The sequence below is a fragment of the Haplochromis burtoni genome, unplaced genomic scaffold (genome assembly GCF_018398535.1).
Source record: "Haplochromis burtoni strain Fernald_Lab_line unplaced genomic scaffold, NCSU_Asbu1 Contig_118, whole genome shotgun sequence".
Classification (NCBI taxonomy): Eukaryota; Metazoa; Chordata; class Actinopteri; order Cichliformes; family Cichlidae; genus Haplochromis; species Haplochromis burtoni.
The window spans coordinates 1510427-1530290 of NW_024582479.1; the positions used below are offsets into that span (position 1 = coordinate 1510427).

At 39.4% G+C, this 19864-nt stretch overlaps 1 protein-coding gene across 3 annotated transcripts in view; it reads left to right on the forward strand.

Moving 5' to 3' along the window:
• The window catches only part of exd3 (exonuclease 3'-5' domain containing 3), a 65918-nt gene continuing 46054 nt past the window's right edge, over positions 1 to 19864 (forward strand). The window contains exons 1-20 of one of the 3 annotated variants that reach the window (XM_014338909.2): positions 1 to 15; positions 335 to 467; positions 3404 to 3463; positions 6880 to 6944; positions 7615 to 7776; positions 8050 to 8235; positions 8329 to 8382; positions 8510 to 8649; positions 8752 to 8858; positions 8947 to 9020; positions 10813 to 10851; positions 10947 to 11113; positions 11489 to 11642; positions 11745 to 11943; positions 12043 to 12152; positions 12264 to 12447; positions 12612 to 12784; positions 14019 to 14237; positions 14870 to 14923; positions 15055 to 15186. In XM_014338909.2, the coding sequence (XP_014194395.1) occupies positions 3436 to 3463; positions 6880 to 6944; positions 7615 to 7776; positions 8050 to 8235; positions 8329 to 8382; positions 8510 to 8649; positions 8752 to 8858; positions 8947 to 9020; positions 10813 to 10851; positions 10947 to 11113; positions 11489 to 11642; positions 11745 to 11943; positions 12043 to 12152; positions 12264 to 12447; positions 12612 to 12784; positions 14019 to 14237; positions 14870 to 14923; positions 15055 to 15186 (2247 nt within the window). In that variant the 5' untranslated portion in view covers positions 1 to 15; positions 335 to 467; positions 3404 to 3435. Of the gene's footprint in view, positions 16 to 251; positions 468 to 1112; positions 1415 to 3403; positions 3464 to 6879; positions 6945 to 7614; positions 7777 to 8049; positions 8236 to 8328; positions 8383 to 8509; positions 8650 to 8751; positions 8859 to 8946; positions 9021 to 10812; positions 10852 to 10946; positions 11114 to 11488; positions 11643 to 11744; positions 11944 to 12042; positions 12153 to 12263; positions 12448 to 12611; positions 12785 to 14018; positions 14238 to 14869; positions 14924 to 15054; positions 15187 to 19864 lie in introns of those variants that run through there. The other 2 variants (XM_042223713.1, XM_005938807.3) reach the window with 2 other exon arrangements.

The following is a 19864-nucleotide window of genomic DNA, read 5'->3' on the forward strand; positions in this document are numbered from 1 at the left end:
TCCCCTTTCTACAAGGTGGGTGTCATTTCTTTCCAACACCTTAAAACACATATAATGCATATTTAGCCACCTGGATGTTTCTGATTGCGATTTTAGTTCAATTATTGTCATTATTAAGCCTGTTTTTGTTAGATGTTATAAGTGTGTAGTATGTGTGTATCATAAATGTGTTCTAGGCGCCATAAATGCTAGCATGAATATATACTCCTTGCTAGCTTGGAAGTTGTGGTGGGTTGAGCTAACCCTCTTCCCCACTGTTTGTATTTAGTCGTAGGAGCTGGAGTGGGCAAATTATTTACTTGGAGGTCTTTCTTTCTTTTACCTTTTTTATCAGACACAACGCAGAATCACACCGGTTACACTTGCACCGGGTCCGTCCGTCCGTCACCCCCCCAATGATCAAATAGAAAAACTGGACTGAAAATGTGTGGAAAAAAAACAACCGAAGTACAATGTACAAATACAAGGTAATATTGGTGACCAGCATAACGACAAATATATGACCAAACCTCAATGTTTAAACAATTAAGAAACCCTAAAATCCTCAGTTTATCTCTTTGTCAGTGAAAAGAACAAATCAGCGTCATTGTGTGTAGCATCTTCTGGAGTATTAATGGCAGTGATTGAAAATATCTACAATTTCAGGAGTGCGCAGTTACACATTAATATGTGTGGAAGGTTAACTGCAAGAGATTGGACAGGATTTATATTGTTATACCTTCCCTACTCCAGTTTGTTGACAGACCACGCTGCTGCGATACAGAAAACATAAAAGCCACTACACAGGTTAGAAAAAGGAAAAATATTACCTACTTATTCTGATTGCCATGTTACTGGCAATTTAAAAATGTAGTAAACAGAAGACTGTTTTGCATAGACATTTGCAAGAATGGATCAAAGCATCAAATTTGTGCAAAAAGAAATGAAAAAAATGCTTATATTGTGTAACTAAGCCACTTATGTGAAAGATGAACAAAAAGTTTTAATTCTTTTTTGTGTTAAATTGCGTACTGTGACCGGACGGTGGCGGTAGCGTACTTTAAACTGCCAGGACAGACCCCCACAGAAAAGACAGAGCAAGAATAGTCGTTGTGAAATATTTCTCCCTAGTTTCAGTTTACAGGCAGCATTACCTATTGGACTCGTACCGTTTTAAGTCAGCTCCGTATACATAGAGTCTGCTGTTACATATTCAGGTTTGTAGTTGGAGCTCTGGCATGATTTATCAGTTATGGTGTGTGAATATGTGGCCAAAAAACACCAAATGCATGTATAGTTTAAAAGGAAGCGCCGCCTAAGACCAACTTATGGGCGAAATTGGCCCACAAGCGGACCAAACAAACTGATTATAATGCATTAACACGAAGCCACAAGCGAGCTGGCTTACTTGACGTTTGCTAACTGTATAAAACTGGTGAGTATATTCGTGTCTATAACGTAACGTTATACTGTTGTGAATAAACATTTATTTCTTGTCGACGATTTAACAAATAAAGGTTATCTGTGTGGTGAAGAGCAGCGTGACAGCCTGGCTTTGAGATTATGTAGCTAGCTAGCTTACACTGAGTTTCTTCACGTTTGATTTTTGACCTTTTTAGACAATAAACCTATTAGAGGTTAACAATAGCATTCACACAGATACTTACAGAGGGTGTGCTTTTTGACTGGGTCACACGAGATCGTGTTTGTTAAAGAGAAAGTGTAGAGGAAGCTGGAGGTTTTTTTGTCACCACGAGGTGGGGATAGAAGATAATTTAAAAAAAAAGACTTCACTGCAGGTGCCGTATCTCGTTTCTCATACTCTGTAGTCTAAAATAGATGCTGCTGCCCCTGACTGTGTCAGTGCCAAAGGCCCCTTCTAGAGCCTGCAGATATTTACATTGGAGAAACAACCGGTTTTCAGGCCCACAAAAAAACATCCTCAGTATTAAACTCACACTCACTGCCAAATGGCATCTTGCCCTTTCCCAGGCTGCAATTCCCACAGGTTTCCCTTGTTGTACTGTTGTATTTATTAAATTTTGATTTATTTTTTTTAATTTGAGGACAAATGGATAAAAATACAGTACTAATACTGTATAGTACTGCAGTTCTTTCACTGCTAGTAATATCTTAATATTTTTCCTAGGAGAAAGGGGGGAATGTACAGTAAAAAAAAGGGGGAAAAATAAGAGTTTGTATAATTCTTAACAAGCTTGAAAGTCCATATTTGGTCTGACAACCTTTGTTGTTCAACATAGCCTGAACTTTCTTAGGCAAGCCTCGGGAATAGTTCTCTAGGCTTTTTGAAGGACATTCAAAGCTCTTCTTCTCAGTCCAGATGATCTTGCACTGCTTCAGTCATGTTGAGCTTTGGGGAGGCCAGTCCATAACTGATAGTCTTCCACTGTGTGCTTTTCTTTCCAAGCATTAAAACGCCACTGGCTGAAGTGCAGCCCCAAACCGTGACGGATTTGCCACTGTGTTTTACAGAAGGCTGTAGACCAGGGGTCTCCAACTCTAGGCCTCGAGGGCCAGTGCCCTGCATGTTTTAGATCTCACCCTGGGTCAACACACCTGAATCAAATGATTAGTTCATTACCAGGCCTCTGGAGAACTGCAAGACATGTTGAGGAGGTAATTTAGCCATTTAAATCAGCCATGTTGGATCAAGGACACATCTAAAATCTGCAGGACACCGGCCCTCGAGGCCTGGAGTTGGACACTTCTCCTGTAGACACTCACTGTTGTACTCTGTTCTCACCGCATCTGTACAAACTGACAACTATTTGAACGAATAATTTCAAATGTGGATTCATCACTCTATAAGATCTATTACCACTGATATTCAGTCCAGTTCTTGTGTGAACTGGAGTAATTCAGCCTTTCTTCCTTGTTTCCCTCACTTAAGAATTGCCTCTTGACAGCCACTCTTCCAGTGAGGCATTTCTTATATTACTTAATGGAACAACTGAAGGATCAGAATCATCTCTCAGGTCCTGTGTCAAGTCTTTGCTAGATTTTTTTTATTTATTTTTTTCATATTTCTTCAGGATGTGACTTTTTTTTAGGGACATACTGCACACCATGTTGAGAGATGCCGATTTTCTTTGGCTAGGGAATTTTTCATAGATTCAGCTAAAAAACAAAAAAGTGAACAAATTATGTACTTTTGCAATAAGCTGCCAGTAAAGTGCCTAAAGACTGAATTTAACATTGGGTCTTTGGAAACTTCTGTAGACAGGATTCATAGGGCAAATTAATAAATGGTTCAACAAAAAACCAAAAAAAGCACACAATGTTATGCTTTTAAAGATGTTAAAGATGGCTGTGTTTACACATATTATCCAAAAAATATCCGTTTATTGTGACAGCGAGATATTTCAACAATGTGTTTTGTTGTTCCTTCTTTCTACACCTACAGAGTGATAGCGGCACCTCATCCTGCAGACAGAAATGAGCCATACTACTCCAGAGGCCTCGGGTTTGTACCATAGTTTTCTCACACAGAGACCTCCTATTAAGGTTTCTTCCAAACAAAAAAGCTCATTTAGGTAAACTGTAGATTTGGTGGTGGCTATGAAGACTAACACACAGCTGATTAACATCAGTGACATGTACATTTGGAAGAGAGGAATGCTCTTTAAAAAAAACAAGACATCACGAGCTTTGCAATAAATTTATTTTTTCAAACATTTTTGTTAACTCATTCACTGCCATTGACGTCTATAGCCGTCAATTGCAGTGCATGAGTCAATGGGTTTAACTCATTCACTGCCAATGGCTGGCAGTGAATGAGTTAATTGAGTTTCATTTACTCAAGCATAACTTTTTTTCAAAAATCTGATGGTCACAAATAACAGGAAAGCTTCTATCAAAAAAGCTTACGCAGAGTTATTGTGTTTTTGCAACAACCCTGGTGTTTAATACATACGGCCCAAAGGCCAGAACCAGTCCACCAAAAGGATCAAATTTTTTTGTAATTAAAGTTTTTATTATTTTGAACATTTAAACTAACATAACATAAGAACACAAAACAACAAAAACCACACAAAATTATAAATAATAAAAAAAAATTTGTTCTCTTAGAGTCTCTGTTTGCTGCTCAACCTTCCCAGCATTTTCTCGCATGCGGCATTTTCAGTCATTTTCTCCTCCACATTTTCAGGGTTGGAGTCCGAGGCTCTTTCCAGAGTGTTAAAATAAGACGAACAAACGTCACAAGCCCAGTGTTTAACACTCTGAAGCCTGCTTTGTCTAACTGTGGCACCTCGCCTCTGTCCCCCAGTAGGCACAGTCTCGGTGATCTAAGTAATTGAAATGTCACCCAGCCCTCTATATATTTTAAAACATTTTCTCATATTGGGGAGACCCCCAAAAGGGTCAGATTTGACCAAATTGGAAAATGTGAAATTTCAAAGGAGGGCAACATTTTAAGATTTTCACAGCTGCCTTACTAATAAAAACATCACCCATGTCCTCGTGTAAAACACCAAAGTAAGTAATTGTTTTCCATTAAATAACTGAAAAGTACAGAGTTTTGTAGGATTACATTCCTGAATTGAATCTTATACTTGTTATACTTGTCTACCCTTTAGGCATGTGTCACTCTATATTTGGTGGAATCAGCTTGTAGTGGGTCAATTACGAAGAGGCAGTTAACGTGTAAACACGGGTTTAATAAGCATCAAATTCTTCAAGTCCTTATATACTCCTCCATTTCACCATTCTGTAATAGCACCTGTTGAAAGCCTTTTCCAGCACCTCCAACAAAATTCAAAAGAAGAGAAGTACTTGTCGAAGAATGTTGTGGCATCCTTCCAGTGAAGTTGAGCCACTTGCGCAACCACTGCCAAGTCGCACTGAAACTGTTCTGGTGGCTGTAATGACACCAAATGCCCCTTTTAGACACTTGATCTTTGTGTTTCCTTTATTTTGGCAGCTGCTTGGCAACATGCAGTCAGACTTGTCTGTGGATTTAAAACCGTCTAATTTTCACTGATATAGTTTTATCTGCCTATAAACATAAATTCTAAAGATGCACTCGGATAAAGTGCATAATTTCTCCTCCAAATTTCTGATTTTCTCACGTTCACAAACAAGAAAGGAAAAGAGTCACCTTCTAAGGGGTGAATGAGTGCATGTTCTCTGCATGTGTCTCTGTATTTGTATGTGGTGATAGGGTTATTATGTTATAATGAATGGGGAGCCTCTAGCTCTGTCATTCATCCACTAGCCAAGAGTGTAAAGAAGCTACATGCTCAACATTCCTCTCCTCTCTCCCCTTCTCATACAAACAGCGAGACTGAAGTGGGTTGTGGTGTTTGTGTGAGTCCCTGTGCACGTACCCTATGCATGTTCGGCAGCAGGATGAATGAGCGCGGGCAGGGTGCATAACAGAAAAGGAAACTCGGCAGCCTTTCAAATGTTGAGAACCGTTAAGTGGACTTTTGTGATGCTGTTTTTTTATGCATGTCATAATCCATTTCATACAAAGCCACCGTGGGTAATAAAAAAGCAGTTTTGTCAAGTAGTTGAATATAATTTAATGTCAAGTAGAATTAAATTAAAAACACTGATAGATTTTAGGAAATGATCTAAAACAAATGTAAAGTTTGCTCTTTGTGGATCAAAATATGGCAATACACTGATGTAGTGCAACTAGCATTTTCATGAATAAGAAATCTAAATAGAGTCAACATAAAAGTGAGATAAAATTAGGCAACATTATTATACTAGTATTGCTGCAATTTAGTGAATTGCAAATTCACTAATTTAGCGTGAGTTTATTAAGAGAAGCTGGAGAATTGAAAGGAAATGTTGATTGATTGAGGGGAGAAAACAAAAACAAGCTCTACTAAAAGGGCCGCTGCAGGAAGATGAATGTAAAATTCATCTTTAACGGGGAACATAATAGGCAAAAAGTGTCACACCAGGAGAGGTGCAGCAAAGAAAGAGGCCAGCTCAGAGAGAGGAGGGAGAGGTCTTTTCGTCTGCTTTCCCAGGCTATGCATCAGGAAGGCTGTATTTTTTACACCATGACCAGCGCATAGCCTTTTCCTGGGGAAATCCGAGACAAAATCAAGAGAGACTGGTGCAGGGAGGGAGAGGAGAACAGGAAAAGTAGCCCTGGGAAGGAAGAAGGGTTGCGGTGGTGGGGGCAGATACGGTGGAGGCCACACAGCATGAGTGACAGAGAAAGAAGCTGGAGTTTTTGGGAATGCTCCGTGGAACACACGCACAGGCAGACACAAATTGTAAAACACACACGCATGCTCACAGCTTCTCTTGTTTCCAAGCTCTCGTACCCACCATGGCATTCCTAAAATGTGCTTCGAGAGTCTTCTCTGGAGTATTTTGGCTGCACATTCAGCTGGAATGCAGAGCTAATGCTCGGTTCCTCTACTGTCCAACCAGCCTCAGCTGTTAATCCGATGTTATGGCTGCTCTGCTGTGCCTGTTAAAGAAATAATGTTTGACGTTATGGCTGCTCTGCTATGCCTCTTGTAACAGTATTTTCTAGTGGATCATGTTACTGCCAAGTTAAGAATTATGTGAGACAGAAAATAAGAATTCAAAAGATTGGGCAAACAAATTTAACCTTTTGTTTACAAGAATTGGGGAGGGGGTCAACAGTATAAATTGCTTTAAATCTGTGCAAAACGTATAGCGCCAACTTGTGGCTTTTGGGTTTTTTTTCAGAGGATTTGCATCTTTGAACAGGTCAGTTTTCACAAAAAGAGCTCTTATAATACCCCAAAAAGACATCCATTGAAATAGTTTTAGTTTAAAATAAGTATAACTCCACCTCTGATTCCTTAACATGTCAAAGGTCAAAGTGAAATCCCACTGTGTGTGTGTGTGATTGTCTCTGTGCCTGTGTGTGCAATATGCCCCCAGGTCTTGACCCTGCCATGCTGAGAGACCAACTCTTCGATCTGTGGAACCGGAAAGATCTGCAGATGGTAAGAGTCACTTTCACAGCGTGTGTCAGGTCCATACATGCAATACTGAGTGTGTGTGTTTACAAAGGTAGCAGGATTGGAGCTTTTGTGTGTCTGTATGAAGCATTTGCACAGGAAGGAACAAGTGAGAGAAAACCCTGAATCCTTAAATGAAGCTCACCTGTGTGTGTGTGTGTTTGTGTGTGTGTTGTGTGTGTGTGTGTGTGTGTGTGTTAATGAGGAAACCAGACTGCCTGTCAGTAGGAAGGAATTTGTGTTGCTCTGAATGAACTTGAGATCTGTGTGAGTAGGATATTGAGTGCTTAACATCTGGTTTGCAAATTAAAACAGTCTGGATTTGTCACTCATATATTATTTTCTCGTGTAGGAAGTTAGAGATTGTTTTTTTTTATTACTTTTTACACAAAATGTCTCAAAAGACTCATATATGCTGATGGAGTTAAGGCGTTTTCTGACTCTAACTTGAGTGTAACACTTTGGCTTCACAAAAACATTTTTGAAAAATCCACTTTAAAGTCATAATAATAAAACAGAGTAAGCAAGTGCTCAGAGTTGTCCACAAGGTTTAGATTCGAAGTAATCTACCATCACACTTTAATGTTTTATACATTCATTCAACCTTCTCCTCTATTATAGTTTTACCACTCCCTTCTCCTCTGTCCACCCACAGCTACATTTGGCAGCCCTCCAGGGATTTTCAAAGCTGTCTGAGCCTCTAGAGGCCTTACTAACAATCCTGGAGAGTTGTCCGGGCAAACAGAAAGGTCGGAGCCACACCCTTGGCCATCACATACTCATGGAATTCCAGACATGGATTAAGGAACATCCTCAGGTAAATAGGCAAGCAGTTACAAACCTGCTGTTGTGGTTAGCAGTCCGACTTTTTCATCCTTTTGTGATTTTGAACTGTACACAAAGGCTTGCTGACTTTATAGTTGTGCCATCATTGAGCTATTTGAAAATGAATACCTGAGCAATTTATTTTATTAGTGCAGACTAACGAACCTTCTCATTAACACCTCTGTAGTAGTGTAGTATTCTTTAGTGTTTTAAAAGGGTGTTTTTGATTTCTGTTTTGGATTGGGGGTTTGTGTTCTTCATACAGGTCAATCTGAGTTCAGTGTCGGAACAGCAAGCAGTGGCACTCCAACAGCGTGCTCTCAACTTGCTAACAGATACCCAGCCAAACTTTGTAGACAGTCTCATAAACATCTACCAACTCAGTTCACTGGATCCAGCCATACTCCGATTGCACATTACTTGGTTGCATGCTCTTAGCTTCTACAAAGAGGTGGGTGCATGATTTCATGATATTATTGTTGTTATTGCAGAAATGTTTAAGACAAAATAAAATCATAGAAAGTGAAATTTATAACCCCCACAGGCAGCAACGCTCGGTATTAAGCTGAACTTACAGGAAGAGTTAAATATGGAGGAGGTGAGATATCCAGTCTTTGTTGTCCTTGTATTTATTTATTAATTAACCATCAAATGTCTTCTATATAAACTCACTATTAAATCTCTATCCAACTTCCTAAATTTTCATCTCCTATGTTATTCTGCAGATGTGTGTACCACTAATCGTGCAGGATAAGATGTCGGTGGCCGTGTCCTTTGTCTCAGGCTACAGTCATCTAGAGGAACGATTGGTTAAACTTCTAGACTCTTGGTGTCACCCCAGCTTCTGTGTGGAAGAGCTAAACAGGTATGGTACACGTACGTGAACTTGATACAGGTGTTGACATGCAGAGCCTTAAAAGAAAAAGAAAAAAGTTGTGTAACTGTGTGGGTACGCATGTTTCCACAGTCAGTTCCCTCGCCTTAATCTGACCAAACAACGGATGGAACAGATTCAACCGAAAATGCTCACCAAACACGTCCTGCGACTCATGGAGAAATTCAAGATTGATAAAGGTGGATGATTGGGTGCATGTTTCGTTCATGCATATTGCAGGTGGATGTCTCGGGCATAAATTGTAGTGACCTTGTCTTTTTGGTGCAGGACTGTGTCCCAATGCACTGCACAAGAGGAGACTAGACTCTCTGCGTTTCCTCATGTACAAGAGGTTTGTGGAGGTAAGTGATGGAGCAGACGTTCAGTTTTATTTCAACGTCATTATTTTTTATTACGTGCTGTCATCAGCATTCACCTTTAGTTCTTTAGCTAAACTGTTCAGAGTGAAGTAAACCAATGAAAATGGAAGACAGATATAATTTTTGTTTGTTTTCCAACAAAAATTTTTTTCTGACATCTGTTTGTTTTTTGCCAGTAAAAAAACAAACAAATAACTTAGATTTGTACAGCACCTTTCAAGAAACTCGAGGACGCTTTACAAAACATTAAATAAACTCTAAACTCATTAGGAGGGGCATAAATGTGATTAGTGTGTTTAACAAGCTCGTGAGTTTCCCTGCTAACTTACAGTTCAGTGAGCTGTGCTTTAGTTTTTACGTAGTGATATACAGCTATGGGAGAGTAAATGTTTTCACGAAATTCTATGCAGTCCACTCTTACTACTTTTATAGGAACTTAAAAGGTGATGTAGCAGCCAGGTTCTGCTAATCAAATACAGTTGATTGATTTGACAGTTTGCTGGTCTGGAGCGTTCAGCTATGCGTTAACACAGTGCCATAATCTTCCCAGCAGTCCATGTCCCAGCAAATTTCACTCCAAGGTCAGACTGTGCAATGCTCAGAGAAATCCCAGGACTATAGCTTCAGTTAGCATGTGAAGAACTGAAGTAGGGTACAGTTAGAAAACTGAACAACTGTGGCTTGTTTGGAAGGGTTGCCAAGAGAAAAGCTTCCTCCCTCTAAAAAGAACGTGACAGCAAGTCTTCTGGGACAATGTACTTGGACAAATGGAACCAAAGTGGAGATGCTTGATCATAATGCATGGCTCCATGTTTGGTGAAAACTAAGCAACGCACAAACACCTCATACCAACTGTCAAGCACAGTAGTGGAGAGATTTGTTTTGCAGCCACAGGACTTCGGTGCCTTGCAGTTACTGAGTCAGCCATGAACTCCTCGGTATAACAAAGTGTTCTAGAGTCAGATGTGGGGCCATCTGTCTGACAGCTAAAGCTGGGCTGAAATTACTTCATGCAACAGGTCAATGATCCCAATCACAGCAGCAAATATACAACAACATGGCTGAAAAAGAAAAGATTCAATGTGTTGCAATGGCCCAGTCAAAGTCCAAACCTCAGTCTGCTTGAAATGCTGCGGCGGGACATTAAGAGAACTGTGCATAAACAACTGCCTGCAAAACTCAATGAACTAAAGCAATGTTGTAAGGAAGAGTGGGCCACATTCCTCCACAATGATGTGAGAGAGTGATAAAGTCATACAGAAAATAACTACTTCAAGTTAATGCTGCTAAAGTTTGTTCTGCAAGCTATAGAATCAATAGGTATACTTAGTTTAGTCAATAGAACTTATTTTTCCACTTGACTGTATGTATTATTTTTTGTGAAGTAGCAGTTCAAAGTGCAATTTAAACAAAAAAGCAGAATGTGGTAAGAGAGTGTCAAATGTAATTGTGTGACATAAATGCACAAAAGGGGAAATATAAAGTTTACTAAAAGCTTTTGAAACCCACGTCTGTGTGCTTAAGAGAAGAAATGATTTGTTTCGATAAGTTAGAGAAGATAATTAAGTCTTACCGTCACTTTAACTGACACTGCTTGCAGAGGATGAAAATGTAGACTGAGGACTAGTAGACAATATGATCAGATATTATTATTATTGAATTTTCAGTTTAGCAGTACCCTATTGTTTAGCTGCCAAATTCTCCTCACATTGTAGATTAAAAATTGTAATGAAGAATAATTAAAAATAGCATTTTGTATCTTTTTTCTTCGTAGAAAGGCATGACAGAAGAGAACTGGATTGACCATGTACAAGTGGGTTTGTATGTGTTTATATGTGACTTGATGAAGCCTAAATTTGTATGGCGCTATGTCTTGTATGCAGTAAGTTTATTGTTGTGTATGTATAGTATGTAGTGGCAGATGACCTTGAGCTGCAGATCCACTTGGTGGAGATGTTGGTGAAGTACTCTTGTCTTCGGAAAGCCTCCCAGTGGTCACTGAGATACAGCATCCCCAGATATCGACTTCCCTGTGGAGTATGGGAAACCCAGCAGAGTCTACCACGTGCTCTACAGTAAGTTGGCCAGAACATGTATAAACATCTTCTGTTACGCAAATTGTGGTATGTACAAACTGTATTTTTTATATAAAGGGAACTGTGGAGTCTAATTTTTCTTCTCCACATCCTGTTTCTCACATATTACTTACTGATTTCATCCTGCTTTTGCAACAGCTTCTCAATGCAGTCTTATAAACAAAGCTTTTGTGCTCACTTGGTTCTTTTTCACTATTTACATATTTCGCTGATTCACTCGACTCATTCATAACACCTAATGCATTGTTTTAGTCACTTTTTTCCCTCCTATTTGGTTATCAGTTTGCCATTATAGAGCACACAGTCTTTTATTTGCATATTCATAAAAAATACACATTTCTCACCTCTGCTCAGACAGATATCTCTGAGTGATACTGCAGAAACTGAGGAGTGGGAGCTAGCTCAGTCTCACTGTGAGAAGTTCTACCAAGTGCCACTTACCAAAGACAAGGTGCACTTTGTGGACACACCAGAAGCTCTCGAGAGATGTCAAAGCATTCTGCTCAAGGTACAGAGGATTAAACAGCACCTAATGATGGGAAAAGTCTGTATTTGCAATCATGTATTATTCAACTTTCTCTCCTGTGTTCTGCTATCTGTCCTTTCTTAGAAAGGTGTTGTAGTCGGAGTTGACATGGAGTGGCAGCCAACATTTGGCTGTATCTCAACTCAGCAAGTGGCCCTGATACAACTTGCAGTTTCTGATCAGGTTTTCCTAATAGACCTCTGTGCTAGGAGATTCTGTGAGCACCCAGAAACAATTTGTTTCATCAGGAGCTTGTTCTCCCAACAAAGTGTCCTTAAACTAGGTTAGCATGTATTCAGTGTTATATCCAAGTCATTCGCCCTTTTTTTTTTTCTTTTTACATACTTTGGTCTCCTACATTTCTCCTTTTATTGCAATTCAGGATATGGTATGGCCAGTGATCTTAAGTGTCTGTTGGCCACCTGGCCCCAGTTACAAGAGGACCCACTGAAAATGGAGGGGATGCTTGATCTTCTAAGTATACATAAAAAAGTAATCTTTCTTTTCATTTCCATAACTTAATATAACGCAGTTTCTAAATGAAGTCCTGCACTGTTTAAAATAAATACAGATGCTATTTTATGTCTGTAATTTGTAATGTAGATTCAACATAGTGCACTCAGCCGGACTCAAAATGGCCCTAAAGAGGTACTGGTGGGAGAGGACTGTGCAGAAAAGGGCCTCAGTCTGTTGGTACAACAGGTCCTGGGAAGGCCCCTGGACAAGACAGAGCAGATGTCCAACTGGGAGAAGCGGCCTCTACGCATCAGCCAAATTAGATATGCAGGTAAGGTATTGTGCATGCACAGACAGACAATGACAGAGAGACAGATGGTCGCTGCTCTCTTCTCTATAGAATATCAGAGATTATTTTGTTATCCCCTGATGAACTGCAAACCAATAAATCCCCCTTTTTCCCCTCTCTTTCTTTTGCTTCTTAACATCTTCTAGTGGCAGATGCCTACTGTTTGCTGGAAGTGTACTCTGTCCTCTCCCGCAACCCAGCATCTTTTGGGCTGCCTGATGACCTGCGCAGCATATCTTCAAGCCAATCAGAGAAGAGCAGAGACAAGAAGCTGAAGGAGAAAAAGGACAAGCAAACAAAACAGACCCTTGAGAAAGAGGTCAGGGATCAGTTGCCTTTTCTTCTTTTTTTTAATACATCTTTATATCTATATCTAGATAGGTAGGTAGAAAGGTGTGTCTGTGTGTGTGAGTTGGTGTAGCTAATAAACTATGAATATTCAGCTGTTTGATTTATTGACATCGTTATTAGACATTATTAACAGGAGCAGAACTGGCTGTTGCAGTAACTCTGCAGCATTCAGACCAGTGTGTGTGTGTGTGTGTGTGTGTGTGTGTGTGTGTGTGTGTGTGTGTGTGTAATAGTCAAACCTTTACACCTGTATGTAAAAAACAAAGACGCTGAACTCATTTCGGACGGGGGAGAACAAAAAGTAGAGAAATAAAAGTCACTGCCATGAGTGATAAGATAAGCAATTTTCAAGTCAAACTTCTTATCTTACGTTAAGAAAACATATACTTTACCACCTGAACCACAACCTTATATAGATTGTTTTTCCCTCATTAGTTGTCTTGATGAAACATGTAGTAACTGTGCTTGCTGGTCTAAGAGGTAGAGAAATTTAAAAGCTGTTTTATCTTTATATTTATTTCAAGAGTTCAGTTTTAAATATTTTTCCCACTATTTCACAAAAGTTCATTAATATACTTGACCTGCTTTGTTCATATTTTACTTATATTTGTTTTTGGTAGGTTTCATAACCTTATACTCAACCTGGACATGTTGCAATTCTACTGTGAATGCAATTAACAATTATCAGTGTTGTTGAGACCAAAACCAAACAAGGGACCTAGTAAACAGTTTCCTTATAGAGGGTCTTTGCATCAGAGTGGCATTTTAATACTTGAAGCAAAGAGTATGTATTCAGTTAGGGTTTTTTTTGCCTTTTTAATAGTGCAGAATTTCATGCAGAAACATGATTGCAGTCACCAGCAGGATTACTGTAGGTGTTGGTTCCGCTTCATAGACAGCGACCAACCTATTTACATGTAAAGCAGAATCTGCTAATTTAGCTATTCATTCTTCTGTGATAAATTTTCATGTTACATGTAAATGCTAAAACCTCTTACTGAAAACCCAACTTTTGAGCCTTCAGCCTGTAAGGAGGGACAATAAGTCCTTGACAAAGACACTTCAGCAGTTCCTAGCAGCTCCAGGGGTGCAGATTTAAAGCTCACCCAGTGCTATAGCCTCCCTGAACTGTGGTGCAAGTGAAAAGAAAATCCCCCTATGGGGATCGGTTAAGTATCACATTATTGTCTCTGTCCATTTAGGAATGTCAGGGGGCTCAAAGGGTCAGCCCCTCTCGTTCAGATCCAGAGAAAGGCGTCTTGTATGGTGAGAAGCCTTCAGAAGATTCCCCACCGCTACCCCCTCAGCAGTTGCGGGTGGTGTGTGACAACATGCTGCAGGGACTCGGAAGATACCTGCGTTGTTTAGGAGTTGACGTGGTCATATTGGAGAACACTGATGATCACAGGGTTGCAGCTAAGGTTAGTCCTGCTAGTTTTTCTAAATATTCACATTTTCCACAGAAAAAGCCCTTGGGATGTCACAATATCAGATATTTGGTAATCAGTGCTGTTACCATTTAATTTTCACTTTTTCCATACCCCATTTATTCATATCAAAAATAAATTGAATGAATGACCTCATTCCAAAGGATGTTGCCACATACTTACGCTGCTATATTGTGATGTTATTAATGGTATTGATGTCAGCCTTAATGATCCTAAAAATATAAGCTTGACTCATGCCACAGCTACTTCACTGCTGAAGCCCAGAAATGGCATGATTAGGTATCCACAAGTCTTTCCTCCTGTAGTTTTTATGCAAATGGTATTAGAAAGAACTGATCGCTTTTAGCTATTCATAACGTTTTCCTGGTCAGTTCAAATCATAAATATCTGCACAAATTAGAGCAGACCTGTTCCTACACCTAGACTTGCTTCTACTAGGCCAAAAATTACTGTACTGTAGCATCTTCAGAACCTATATTACCATATAAAAACATACCATAATGTTTTCAGAATTTTGTGTACCAAAGTACATTTCAAGCATGAGTGTCATTACCGCATACATTTATTGTACTCTTTTGTTCTTGTGTGAATTTGTTGTGTCTTAGTTAGCGCAGGCTGAAGGCCGTGTCATTCTTACATGTGGACAACCATTCCAAACTGTAAGTACACATGAACTCAAAAACAAATCTAAAATCTAGGGAATGCTGATGCACTGTGCGCTTGTTTTCATGCATTGGTGTGTCTGACTTGTTTCCTGGTACACATAGTTTGTCTGTATCTTCCCGTACAGTTGCGTTCCCAGGTGGCGGAGGGTCGCTGTCTCTCCCTAGCCTGCTCAGAAAAGGCCAGAGACCAGGCGGTTCGAGTTCTCAAACACTTTAACATCCAGCCCACTCCCAGTGATATATTCAGCCGCTGTCAGGTATTTCTGTCTATGAAAATATTTGTTTATGCGGTGTGCTACACACTTGTACATGATTTTCATGATCTTTTGTGGATAGTTAGAGTGAAGTTGTCTGCAGGGACGAAAAGTTCCCAACAGACAAATGAAGAAAATAATACATGACTTGATGCAGAGTTGGATACAGATAACATCTGTGTAATTTAACAGTTAGTCCAAAATATTAATTTATCTTGCTTACTACTTACATTTGGCTCATACACAACTTTAATCAAGAGAAACACAAGAACTATAGTTGTTATTTTAGTGAGAAGTATCATGAATGGAAGAATTTCGTAATTTTTTTTAAAAGCTTCTGCTTGAGTAAAGTAGTTGAATTCAAAGGAAAAATGCTTGTGGTAAAGGTGGTATGTTTAACACAGAAAGAAAGTGGAAGCATTTCTGAACTCTTTACTGGCAAGACTACCAGGAAATAAAGTGCTGACAGCATGGGAAGATGTTGAGCATTCTTATGTTCCTTATGTTGGAGATGGAAAAGAGACTTGCACTTGTGGTTAAGCCTTTCTTTGGTCATTTTAGCCTTTTTGGCCAGGGTGAAGGGAGTATCTGCCATCAAACAAGAGGACAGCCGCATGTAACTACGACGGTGTTTGCTAGTTCACTTTACGTGCATTAATTTAATAACGTGGTTAGCCTACTCAACGTAAATTACACACGAACAACATCAAACTACTCACGCAGAGAAGAACGGCTGCTGCTGCATCATCATCCGTCATCATTTCTGCTACACTGGCAGGGCTAGGGGCCAGGACTCTCCTCTTCGTGTTTTTGGGGGATGTTGCTAACTCCGGGTCCGATAACAGGCACCACTCCCGCAGTATCAGAATCAGAATCAGAATACTTTATTGATCCCTGGGGGAAATTATTAATGCGCTCGGTGTGAGGTCTCGCAGCAAGCTATTAAGTACGGCGCATTTTTCGGCTTTTAAAAAAAACACTATGCGTTGCCAGGTGTTTCATCGGATTCGAGGTGTTACCTCCTTTGCACAGTGTCACAGTATCAGCTTAAATCACTTGTTGCAGGCTGCTGAGTTTGCATCTTTTGCTGTGAAGTACAGCCAGACTTTTGACCGCTTCGCCTTGGGCATTGTTAATCTGTAGCTCTGCTCTAAAAGAACGTACGTACCTGGACCCGCCTACTATCCTCGGAAACGTAAAATGATTGGCTAGAATTCAAAGTGTATGACATCTCAGGGAAAAAAAAAGCACCGAAATAAAGCACCGAAATGTGGGCTGCTTTTCGGTCTGGTTACTACCGTTTATGTCAGACCCGCTGCCATAATGGCACCGGATACCGGTACCCATCCCTACAGAGGAGTCAACAGGGAGATGCCTTACCTCACTGTATTTTGTGGTTTTGTTCACGAGAGATTTTATGATGTAAGATATTAACAAGCTGATTGGTATAGGGTGTATGTGGGTGTTGTAGTAGTAGCAGGGAGGCTAAACAAATGTATTCAGCAGTAAATCTAAGGTCATCTTTAGTAAAAGGAGGAGGGTGAAGTCAATCCACGTTACCTTTATGTTCAAAGTAGCCATTTTAGAGCATCCAGAGTATCTAATTATTATCCCTCCTGAGCCAGACTCCCTCTTTGTGGAGGTATTCTCAGCATGTCCAAATGGAGGAAGACCCTGGGGCAGACCCAGAAGACTCCGAATGGGATTGCATATCCCATCTGGTCTGGGAATTCCTCAGCAGGGGCTGGAAGATGTTGTGAGGAAGTGGGATGTCTGCGTTTCATTGTTTAGCTTGCTGCCACCACAGTCTTGACCAGTGCCACTGTTGGGTGATGGGGGAAGATGTATAAAAGATGCAAAAACTAATGGATATGGAAAAGGAGAGTCAAACATGCAGTGGTTCACTAAGAAAATTTACCATAATGCTGTGGATGAGAAGTAGCTTTAAGATGAAGACTTGATTTAAAAACATGGAAAATAGAAAATAAAGGAATTTAACTGAAGAAGGAATAAAGCTGAATAATTATCTGCTTCCTAACAAGCATGTGTGTATCCATAAGTAATACTAAAGTAGCAGCTCATGTTTATTATTCAGATCCATATTTTATCATGGTTGTGGAAAATATGTTAAAACAGTTACACTGCATCAATAACAGTCTGATTTATAGTACCTGACCTACAGATATCTCTGTGGGTGGCTGTTTTAGAGGGGCTATGTGCCATGCCAGCTGTGTGTGTTTGTGACTGGGAGTGGAATCAGTAGAGTTTAAAACTTGGGTGTTCTAGCGTTCTTCTAGGAGGGGGTGAGGGGTGGCGAATTTGTCAAGACACCACCAGCTGCATTCCTTTTTTTTTTTTTTGACCACCTTGATGCTACCTCCTGTTCTGATGATATGATGAGGATCACACATACCCAAAAAAAGCAGCAATTGATCATTGGCTAAATAGTCATCCATCTACATCCTTTACTTTAGTACACACTTCCTACACAACTTCAAAGAAGTCACTCCAATACATCCCATATAAATGCTGAATAGCATATTTAAATTATTACATTTTCCCACATAACTAGTTACATCTCTGGCACAGAGCTTTTTTCATTAGTTCATTCAGTGAAAAGCTCTTTCAACCACTTCCATCTCTCCTGCTGCCACTTTTTTAAAAACAGACTGACCAATGTTATCTTAATAAAATGTTTTCAGAATTATTATTATTATCAAAAGTAATATTGCTCAAGTATAATACAGTCAAACCTCCCCCCCAATTAACGGTTCAGTATTCACAGATTTTTTCCATAGATCAAAATTATTTGCAGATGTCTACGCTGCCAGTTCACCGCGTAGACATCTGCTGTTCAAGTGGTTCACGTATTTGTGTACTTTGTGTGTCTTTGTCTCTCGTTTTTAATCTAATTTGACTTTGAAATGATTTTTAAGTGTTTTGGGATGATTTGATGTTTGAACTATTAAAATAGGCAGTTATAAAGGGGGTCTCAAGTATTTGCGGTTATTGTCACACCGGGGGTTGACTATATTCCTTTTCATTATTTGGTTAAATGATATTGAAGATTAATAATACATTTCAGTCAGTTGTTTGTATTAAAGTTTTGTTGACCTTTGCTTAAATTGTAAAATATTGTAGGGGTGTGTGTGTGTGTGTGTGTGTGTGTGTGTGTGTGTGTGTGTGTGTGTGTGTGTGTGTGTGTTGGCAGAGAGCAACAGAGAGTTTCACCCTGGGGCTCCACAACAGCCCACCCAGGCAAAGTTAACCTCTTTTGTTATCTGATTGTAAAGCTATCAAATTAGCAATGGATGGCTTAGTTTCTCTCCCTTTTTGTCTATGTGTTCCTCCCTCAATCACATACACTACTGCTAAATGTCATGAGGAAAGAGAAGTAAATCTCTCACACACACACACAACAGGTTAAGCACAGCCTCGTGTAGGCATGCATATGTAAATTGTAGGGGAAGGGTTAATGTTTGTTTCTGTGTATCAATAGGCCTCACAGATTTTAGAGGCATAGGAATTTGACCCCAAGAGAGAATGCAACATAGAGAAGGGCATCATGTTTTTACTTTTCTGCATAGTTGCGCAATTGAAAAAATACTACCTCATGTATTTAAAATGTCATGTATGGTGTTTGAGGGATTCATATGGAAGTTGTTTATCTTCCGTGTGACTGAAAAACCTGGCTTCAGAAACTGAGAGTTATGCTCCTTATTCAGGCAGTATTAATACATATTCTTTGTGTAAACAAGGCAATTCATTTGGCTTGTATTTATATAAAGACCCATTTGCTGTTGGGAGATTTGAATCCGTCTCTGCTCTGCGGGATATGGCATCAGTCCCTGAAACCTCATACAAAAGAAATAATTAAGTAAAATAAAATGAACACTTTATAGAGACCTTTTTTTTGTTAATATGGAACTTCCTTTTGCTTTCATCTGCATTCTGTATCACATTTCTAAACAAATCTACCTGAAATTTAAGTTTGATTTATTTAGCTTACTGTGCTTAATATGAGGTGAATATGTTTCTCCAAAGGCAAGCAAGCACATTTAAACCATTAACATTGAAATGATTTTAATTGCACTGTCAGAGCTCCAAAAAAGATAAAATTATTTTCAGCTTTAGTACAGATTGTTAGTGTTGTCAAAACCCAACCATCCATTTTATTCTACTTATCCTGTTCAGAGTCATTGGGGGGGCTGGAGCCTGTCCCAGCTGTCAAAGGATGAGAGATGTGGTACACCCTGGACAAGTTGCCTGTCTGATGCAGGGTTATGTTATAAATATGCTGATTTAAATATACATTACAGTAATATATTAAATATCTATGAAAATCAAATCAAAATATGGCAATAATTAAAATAACATTTGCAGTAAAGCAAGTTATACAGGTCGGTTTCAGTGTTCTGTTTCTTAAAAAATATTTACTGTTATAAAATGTTAACAGATATCACAGAAATGAACTGTTTATAGTCCCTAATTAGTATCTCCAGCAAGGGTATTCCTTTGATGGTAAAGCCTAGTGGTTGCTCCATTGCAGTTTCCCTATTTAGCTCTATCCAACTCCCACCACTAATTCCTGCTCTATCTATACTTTCTATTCAAACACACACACACACACACACACACACACACACACACACACACACACACACACACACACACACACACA